This window comes from Rhinopithecus bieti, unplaced genomic scaffold (genome assembly GCF_001698545.2).
Source record: "Rhinopithecus bieti isolate Rb0 unplaced genomic scaffold, ASM169854v2 scaffold_9976, whole genome shotgun sequence".
NCBI classification, from domain to species: Eukaryota; Metazoa; Chordata; class Mammalia; order Primates; family Cercopithecidae; genus Rhinopithecus; species Rhinopithecus bieti.
Window position 1 is genome coordinate 2,935,291 of NW_016806761.1, and position 10,249 is coordinate 2,945,539.

Genomic DNA, 10,249 nt, shown 5'->3' on the forward strand with positions numbered 1-10,249 from the left:
TACTATTCTCATGACAGTAAATAAGTTTCACGAGATCTGATGGTTTTATAAAGGGGAATTCCCCTACACACGTTCCCTTGCCTGCTGCCATGTAAGACATGTCTTTGCTCCTCCTTTGCCCTCTGCTATGATTGTGAGGCTTCTCAGCTATGTGGAACTGTGAGTCCATTAAACCTCTTTTTCTTTAAAAATTACTCAGTCTCGAGTATGTCTTTAATTAGCAGTGTGAGAACAGACTAATATACCATATATCCCTCCAATTTGCACCTTCCAAATATTACTTCACGTCTCTCTTGAAATATAGCATTATTCTGTATTGTTTTATGACTTTATACCATTTAGAATATTTTACTGTCATTTTAGCAGCATACGCAAAATGCATTCAATCAATCAAAGGAATTGTGATAATGCATTCAATCAATCAAAGGAATTGTGTATTTTGTTAAAACCAGACAAATAAGAATGGTGTCAGATTGTAAGAACAAATTTAATTTGTCTTTAAGTGGCAATTGCTAACACTTCTTGCTTCTCTGCTTTCTTCACATTTATGTTTGGATTTCTTCTTTGACCCTGTCCCATTGTTCTTTCTTTCTTCAATGTTTTGATTTACATCTATTATTTTACAGAGTATCAAAGTTAGCTGGCTGCCTCCTCCATCAGGAACACAAAATGGATTTATTACTGGCTATAAAATTCGACACAGAAAGACGACCCGCAGGGGTGAGGTGGAAACACTGGAGCCAAACAACCTCTGGTACCTATTCACAGGTCAGTATTCACATGGTGTAGTCTTGCAAGGTTTTGATGAATTAAATGCTTTAGGAATAATATATACTCTCACTCCAAAGGAACATTGATTTTTTTTCCTGGCATCCTGGCAGGTGGCATCTATTGGCTGGAACAAGAACAACCTTTATATTTTTAACTTTATATTCTCTATAATGTTTTCACTATATGTTTCTTTCTGGATCATCATCTTAATCCATATATCATAAAATTTTTATTCATATTAGTTTCTCAGCATTGCTGATTCAGCAAAAGCATCTGTTACCTAAAACCTTAACATTTTAACTAATAACTTCTAAAAGCCATCTAATTAAATTGTTCCAATTTCAATCACTTTGATTCCTCTCTACCAATATTCAGGGGTGAGAATGGGTTGAAAACTGAAGAAAAGGGTAGATTGTAAAATAGAGAGATTAATCTACTTTTTGCTAATATAAAGTAAATTCACTTTTGCACCAATATTGATAGAATTCAGAGTAGATCAAACTTCTCTATGAAAACTGGACCCAGTATACATGTAAATAATATATATTTTAAATTTTATAAAATAGTCATGTATTTTCTTTAACAACTACAACCTTTAATTCACGTCAGCCCAGGTTCCTGGAAAACAGAATGAGGTCAGGCTTTCAAGGTAATGCCTTTAAAGTTTTAAGTTCAGGAAAACAATAATGAGAGAACAAGGAAAACGATCCAGGGAAGAAGAGAAAACAGGTAATGGTGGTACATTATCCAGCTGTGGTGGCCACAACTTCAAGACAAAGCACAGCGCTTGCTAGGTCTCCTGGGTGTCTCTTGAGAAGCCGCATGAACTGTCTCACAGTCCGTGGATAGAAGGTGTGAGCAGTTGCTCTCTTGTTTCTCACTGGTTGAGTTCACCAACAGCTTATTGATTGCTCTGCACCTCCCAGGCAGTCCCCTGTGAAGCCAGAGCTTCTGATGACTGTGCAGACACATAGGTATCTTTTTCTCAATCAGCATTTTATGTGATGGTGGCCTGGCCTAGGGTATGATCAGAGCTCAGGGCTTTTCAGACCTAGGAACATCTTGAGCTACTTCCAGAAACTTGGCAAGCAAAGCATATAGCTCATGATACAACTGGGAAGATGAAGTTGAGCAACTTTGAAGTGGCACATAAACTGGATCAGGACGATATACAAACCATAAAGCACATGACTACAATTTATAGATGAGGTAAACTACCATTACAAGTGAGAAAAAAAAGAAAGTAATCCCTTGTGTATTCCTTTTCTCTACACAAGATACTCAGCGAATTTCCGTTTGAAATCATGACACACACACATTATAAGCTTGTTGTTCAGCCTACGATCAGAGACTTGAAAGTAACTTGTTTATTTATTTTTCCTTCTTTTCTCTCAGGTTGTCTTTTATGCCTATATAATTTTAGCATAATGGCCAGAGTACTTCCGAAGTAAATTGCCAAAAATCATGTTTTAAATATGAACAAAATATCTGAGGCAGGGAATGGTTGAATCTAACAGAAAGTTATGACATTTACCATATCATTTTAAAAGATTTTGAAAGCCAAGATCCTATGGTTTTTTTCCCCTGACAAAATAATGGGGAAGATGGTAAAAATAATCAAAGTGAAGAACATGTGTTCATTAGGATATTTGGTACAATATGACTCTTACTTTGAGAGAAATCACGAAAATTGAAAAATCTTGCTAAAAGTATTATAGTATGAATTCTAAGATTTAATATTAGAGTAGAAGAGACACTAAGGATAATTTAATCCAAGCCATGTGTTCTTCCGGACATAGAGATTTGAAGCCTGAAAACTTTATCATCATTGCTTTTGCTTCTCAAATGATAAACATTGAAAATAAAAATTAATTACCTACTATAAAATAATTAAAGGATGAATATTCCAATAAAAAAAATAATGATTGGGTGTTCAATTCACAGAGCTATACACAGCCAATAAAGATGATAAAATGTTCAATCTCATTAGCAAATAGAGAAATGCAAATTAAAATAAAAGTGAGTTAGCATTTTCCTTTGATTAAAGTAATAAAGATAAAAATAAATGCAGGCATCCCATTCTGGAAAGCATATGAGAAACGTTAAGTCTCATATACTGCTTGTGGGACAGAAAATGTCTATAACCTTTTTGGAAAGCAATGTATATATATGTATTTTATACAGAAGTATATATGTATGTCTCTATGTGTGATTTTCTTTTCATAAAGATACGACCCAGGTTTCCAAATCCTGAGAGTTTAGCCTAGGAAGCAATCACATTTTGCAAAGTTTTAGCTAGAAGCGTATTGTCATATTATTTTAATAGCAAATAGTGTTTTTTTAAAACCTAAATATCCAGCTATAGGAAGTTACCTAGAACATTCAGACTCAATTGTAACTTGGAATACTGTATGTCTATTTTAAATGGAATAGTGTCAAAATGTTAAATCATATGTAAATTATGGTTATATAAAACAATAAGCAAATACCCCAGTTTTAAGTCAGTATTAGTAGAAGAGGTCATATTTATTTAAAAAAGCATTCACATAAAAATATTTACAATAATATATATGCCAAAATGTTGATCGTGAGTATTGCTTACTTTGTAACAATAATATGATATGTATTTTAATTGCATATGCAAAATGAAAAATAAGTTAAAAATATTACAATTTTTGGTTTTGAAAATTTAAGATTTCCTCATGTGTCTGTTGGCTGCATAAATGTCTTCCTTTGAGAAGTGTCCGTTCATATCCTTAGCCCACTTTTTGATGGGGTTGGTTTTTTCTTATAAATTTGTTTGAGTTCTTTGTAGATTCTGGATATTAGCCCTTTGTCAGATGAGTAGATTACAAAAACTTTGCCCATTCTGTAGTTTGCCTGTTCACTCTGATGGTAGTTTCTTTTGCTGTGCAGAAGCTCTATAATTAGATCACATTTGCCAATTTTGGCTTTTGTTGCCATTGCTTTTGGTGTTTTAGATATGAAGTCCCTGCCCATGCCTGTATCCTGAATGGTATTGCCTAGGTTTTCTTCTAGGGTTTTTATGGTTTTAGGTCTAACATTTAAGTCTTTAATCCATCTTGAATTAAGTTTTGTATAAGGTATAAGGAAGGGATCCAATTTCAGCCTTCTACATATGGCTAGCCAGTTTTCCCAACATGGTTTATTAAATGGGGAATCCTTTCCCCATTTGTTGTTTTCGTCAGGTTTGTTTGTCACAAGATCAGAGTTTGTAGATGTCGTCCGGTCCTTTATTTCCGCAGGGCCTGTTTATTCCATTTCTATATCTCTGTTCTTTGGTAAGTACAATCGCTGTTTGGTACTGTACCTTGTAGTCATTAGTTTGAAGTCAGGTAGCATGATGCCCAACTTTGCTTCTTTTGGCTAGGATTGTCTTGCACACTGCAGGATTTCTTTGTGTATGACTTCAGTAGTTTATTTTTCTAATTCTCTTGAACGCAAGTCACTTGGTAGCCTCCGATGGACTGGCACTCGAATCTGTAACTACTTTGGCAATCGCATTTCCTGATATGATTTTATCCATGAACATGAATATCTTCATTTTTGTCTTTCTATTTCCGTTGACGCGGTGCTCTGTCCGTCTCCCTGGCAGACGCTCTTCACCATTCCTCTGTCACCCACGTTCGGATCTACGGTACTTCCTATCTTCCTTTGACGCATCTCGTGACCATGCGCGCAGTTCCATATCGCTCTCTCGCGCCTCTTGCTGCTGTCTTCTGGCTTATCAAGCTGCTTCGTCGATTTTGCACATTGATTGTATCCTGAGACTTTGCTGAAGTTGCTTATCAGCTTAAGGAGGATTTTGGGATGAGACGATGGGGTTTTCTAATATACAATCATGTCATCTGCAAACAGGACAATTGACTTCCTCTTTTCCTAATTGAATACCCTTTATTTTTTCTCCTGCCTGATTGCCCCTGGCCAGAACCTTCTCAACACTATTTGAATAGGAGTGGTGGAGAGAGGACATCTCCCTGTCTTTTGCCGGTTTTCAAAGGGAATGCTTCCAGTTTTGACCCATTCAGTCTTGATACTGGATGTGGATTTGTCATGAATGCTCTTGCTATTTTGAGATACATTCCCATCCAAACCTAATTTATTGAGCAGTTTTAGCGTGAAGGCTGTTGAATTTTGTCAAAGGCCTTTCTGCATCTATTAAGATAAACATGTGGTTTTTGTCTTTGATTTTGTTTACTGTACTGGATTACATTTATGATTTGCATATGTTGAACCAGCCTTACATGAAAAAATACTTCATCATCACTGGCAATCAGAGGAATGCAAAATAAAAAACGCAATGAACTCCATCTCACACCAGTTACAATGGCAATCATTAAAAAGTCCAGGAAAACAACAGGGTGCTGGAGAGGGATGTGGAGAAATAGGGAATACTTTTACACTGTTGGTGGCGACTGTAAACTAGTTCAAACCCATTGTGGAAGACAATGTGCGTGGATTCCTCAAGGGATCTACAACTAGGAAATACCATTTTGACCCCAGCAATTCCATTCCTGGGCATATACCCAAAAGGGATTACTAAATCATGGCTGCTGTTAAAGAACATTGCACACGTATGTTTATTGTGGCACTATTCACACATATCAAAGACTTGGAACCAACCCAAATGTCCATCAATGATAAGACTGGATTGAGAAAATGTGGCACTATATACATCATGGAATTGCTATGCAGCCATAAAAAAGGATGAGTTCATGTCCTTTGTAGGCGACATAGATGAAAGCTGGAAAACCCTCATTTCTCAGCCAAACTATCGCAGGGATAGAAAACCCAAACACATGCATGTTCTCCACTCATAGGTGGGAATTGAACTATGAGAACACTTGGGACACAGGAAGGGACATCGGCACACTGGGGCCTGTCGTGGGGTTGGGGGAAGGGGGATGGGGGAGGCAAGGGATAGCATTAGGAGACTATACCTAATGTAAATGATGAGTTAATGGGTGCCAGCACCAGCAACATGGCACATGTATGCATATGTTACAAACCTGCACGTTGTGCACATGTACCCTAGACCTTAAAGTATAATAAAAAAAGAAAATTTAAGATTTCCTCGCATTAATGCTAACTCAATACCATCTGAATGGCTTAGAAAACAGTGGTCCAGAAAACAAATGAAGAACTGTAGCCTCATGGCCAATAGAATTTGCTAGCGTTAATTGCTTAGTCCTTATGAGTTATTTTGGCAAATGGAAGTTAACACATTCAGTTTAGTATTTTCAAACCAAGGCTCTAGCTCCCTAAATAACACAACATTTAGGACTTACCCTCTGTTTAAGGTAAAATCATTGAAAAAACGCAGAGCAGCAACTATTAGCCTTCTTACCATCAGAGACCCAAAACAAAATACCATTAATTTCATAACTTGAAATAACAGACATTTATTCTCATAGTTCAGGAGGCCAGAAGTCTGACATCAAGGTGTTGGCAGGTTCAGCTCCCTCCGTAGGCTCTGAGGAAGAGCCCATCCCGTGCCTCTCTCTTAACTCTTGGGGTTGCAGGCAGTCCCTGGTCTTCCTTGGCTTGTAGATGCATTGTTTCAATGTCTGTCTCCATCTTTTTTTTATCACTTTCCTCTCTGTGTTCTCTCCTCTTCCTTTTTTATTTATTTTGTTTTTTTGAGACAGGGTCTTGCATTCTTACCCAGGCTGGAATACAGTGGCGTGACCGTAGTTTACTGCAGACTTGACCTTCTGGGCTCAAGTGGTCCTCCTGCCTCAGCCTACCGAGCAGCTGGGACTACAGGTGTGTTTCACCACACCCAGCTAATTTTTAAATTGTTTGTAGAGACAAGGTCTTGCTTTGTTGCCCAGGCTGCTCTCAAACTCCTGGCCTCAAGTCATTCTCCATCCACAGCCTCCCAAAGTGCTAAGATTATAGGCATAAGAGACTATATCTGGCCTCTCTTGTCTTCCAATTAGGACATTAGAGATAGAGTCCACTTTAAATCCAGGATGACTTCATCTTGAGATCATCAACTGATTATAACTGTAAAGACCCTATTTCCAAATAAGGTCACATGCTGATCCTTCAGACATGCATGAATTCTGGGGGGATGCCATTCAAACAACTACAAACTCCTTTTATTATTTTTTTCTCTCAAGGGCCATCACTTTGAGTTGTATCTTCTAATAAACTTTACTTATTAAAAAATAGATAATTCCATTCTACATTTTAATTCATCTAAAATATGTGTGACAATTAGAGCTTCTAATCAGCATGAGGTAACCCATCACCACTCTGGTTTATTATCATTCCAGCCAAAAGCAAAGTGAGATGAATTAATTAGTTATTAGGAACAGCTCACAAGTACCCATTTGCATCTTTATAGAGCTGTAAGAATTTGGATCCAAAATGTGTAGGCTTTATTCATATTGTTACATCTTGATTTCATGAGTTATAATAAAGCATTTAGGAATGCAAAGAAAATATGAGTAGTTATATGTGTGACTATGCCTGAGATTTACTGTAAATATATATATATATATATATGCTCTTTCTAAATCTGCACTAAAGCAATAAAAAGAGTTAAAGAACAGCATCATACACTTAAAAGTCTTTTGAATAGCTTTGGAAAATCCTTCCCTCCTCTCCTGTGCTCTGTGATTGGGCTACAGAAACACCTATTGCATTGCTAGACATTTTAGTAATATATGTCTTCAGTGCTACAAACTTTAAGGAACCAGAGAGCGCTACACACTGGTAGATTGGCTGTTGTTTAGACATGTCCCCAGGATATATCTAGCAACTTGCACACTTTGTTGTAAGCAGAAGTAATTGGTTTTCCATGTAAATCTACAGCACTGTAAAATGTAAAGGATTTGACCCTATGATTTTAATGCCTGTAAGATACATGGATTTATTGATTTAGCTGTTTAAAAATCGGCAGTTTCAGAAATGCTCCATTTGTGTGTTATAAATACTCAAACATTTTCTTTTTTACAATCTTCCATTTGTTAGGTGTTTTTTGTTGTGCATGTGTTTTCTTTTAATGAGAATAATGAGACATCTGCAATAACAAAGTAATTCAGAATTATAACAAGAATTGAAATCGCTGCTATCAGGTTTATTGTGAGAACCCATGTCAACTAAATTTTAAAATGTTTTTATTTTTTGATTGCTCTTCAGGGAAGGTTGTTTGAATTGAATTTAAGAGTTTTCTTGTGTTTCATGGTCAATATATAATAAACATAATAATAAAGATGCATTGATAGTTTATGGACTGAAAAATTGAAATAATAGCATAGCAATTTTATAACAGGGTTAACATTGGGGAATTATGTTGTTTGAATAATATGCCATCTCTTAGTAGAAGATCTAAAAAATTAGAAGTAGACCATAAAAATTACAGAGCTTGAGGACACTTAGCATTCAGGATAGAAACATGCAGAGATAATCAACTTTCAACAATTGAATTTTTTTACAGCTAAGAAAAGCATTGCTAGTTACACCATATTTCCTTTACAATAAAGGTATACTTAGAAGCATCTAGGACACACACATGTACACATACTTGTTGAGATTGAACTTTATTATCCTGACACACATAGCAGAAAACACAGAATTCATTTATCCAAACCGGTTTTGTTTTGTTTTGTTTTATTTTATTTTATTTTATTTTATTTTATTTTATTTTATTTTATTTTATTTCATTTTATTTCATTTTATTTCATTTTATTTTTGAGATGGAGTTTCACTCTTATTGCCCAGACTGGAGTGCAGTGGTGCAATCTTGGCTCACTGCAACCTCTGCCTCCTGCGTTCAAGTGATTCTCCTGCCTCAGCCTCATCAGTAGCTGGGATTACAGGCATGCACCACTACACCCGGCTAATTTTTTGTATAGTAAAGATGGGGTTTCACCATGTTGGTCAGGCTGATCTCAAACTCCCAACCTTAGGTGATCCTCTCTCCTCCGCTTGCCAAAGTGCTAGGATTACAGGTATGAGCCACTGTGCCCAGCCAAACTACTTATTTTACAGAAGAAATAACTGAGGTCTGGAGTGTGATATTGCAAAGGTCCTCCACTAGTTAAGGAGATAATCCCAGGTGAATTGTGTGTGTTCCAACTTCTCATTATGTGCTCTTTTCACTATGCAAATTGTCATCTTTAGTTCACTTTATTGTGAGTGACTAAGGCTGTTATACAACTTTGTAAAAGATAATTAACATGAAAAATAATGTTTCACATTTACAGCAGTAATAACAACCATATTATTACTTGCTGAACTCAAACCATTCACTATGCTAAAAACTATATATGTGTTTTCCATTTTAATCTTTATAACAGTTTTTATTTATGTATCCCCATTTTATGGATGACGGCATAGGAGTAAACAAAGAGGCCTGGTTTTTCATGGTTGACTAGCTAATAAGTAATGAAATGAAAATTCAAACCTAATACTGCCTGAATAGAAAAACCATACTCTTACCTCTTAAAGTGTAAACAATGTGTTTCTCACCATAGGTAATGCATCTATGATTATATGAGTATTAAAAGGGACAGGAGAAAAACACAAGGATGGAAAGAGATGTCTATTGGACAATAAAAATTAGAGATTACCATATAACTAGAGGAGCTGAATAACTCTAGAACAGATTAAATTAAAGCTTTACTGGCCAACTTATTTAAATTTTAAAAACAATATATTCCTATTATCTCAGTTCAGGAACTAGATCTAAGATAACAGCTTTTCAAAAATATACATACAAAAAAGCTTTTAATTACAGACTGGCTTCTCTTTACTCCACCTCTAATGAAAGACAGACAGAGAAGAAGGGAAAGGAAGGGAAGTGGAGGGGAGAGAAGGGGAGGGAAAGGGAAGGAGAGGGGAGAGGAGGGGAGGGAAAGGGAGGGAAGAGGAGGAGAGGGAAGGGGAGGGGGGAAGAGAGAAAGGGAGGAGGAAGGGAAGAAGGGAGGACGGAGGGAAGAAGGGAGGAGGGAGGAAGGGAGGAAGGAAGGAAGGGAGGAGGAAAGGGAGAAAGGAAGGGAGGAAGGAAGGAAGGGAAGGAAAGAAGGAAGGGAAGGAAAGAAGGAAGGGAAGGAAAGAAGGAAGAGAAGGAAAGAAGGAAGAGAAGGAAAGAAGGAGGGAAGGGAAGAGAAGATGGGAAGGGAAGAAGGAAGGAAGGGAAGAAGGAGGGAAGGGAAGGGAAGATGGGAAGGGAAGAAGGAAGGAAGGGAAGAAGGAGGGAAGGGAAGGGAAGATGGGAAGGGAAGAAGGAAGGAAGGGAAGAAGGAGGGAAGGGAAGGGAAGATGGGAAGGGAAGAAGGAAGGAAGGGAAGAAGGAGGGAAGGGAAGGGAAGATGGGAAGGGAAGAAGGAAGGAAGGGAAGAAGGAGGGAAGGGAAGGGAAGATGGGAAGGGAAGAAGGAAGGAAGGGAAGAAGGAGGGAAGGGAAGGGAAGATGGGAAGGGAAGAAGGAAGGAAGGGAAGAAGGA

At 37.2% G+C, this 10,249-nt stretch overlaps 1 protein-coding gene across 1 annotated transcript in view; it reads left to right on the forward strand.

The window, feature by feature from the left end:
* DCC (DCC netrin 1 receptor) overlaps nt 1-768 on the forward strand; it is a gene marked incomplete at its 3' end in the record, with an annotated part of 1,003,641 nt that extends 1,002,873 nt beyond the window's left edge. Inside the window, exon 13 of the mRNA XM_017877558.1 lies at nt 627-768. Coding sequence (XP_017733047.1) covers nt 627-768 — 142 coding nt within the window. The remainder of the gene's footprint in view (nt 1-626) is intronic.
* Nucleotides 769-10,249: the final 9,481 nt, after the last annotated feature.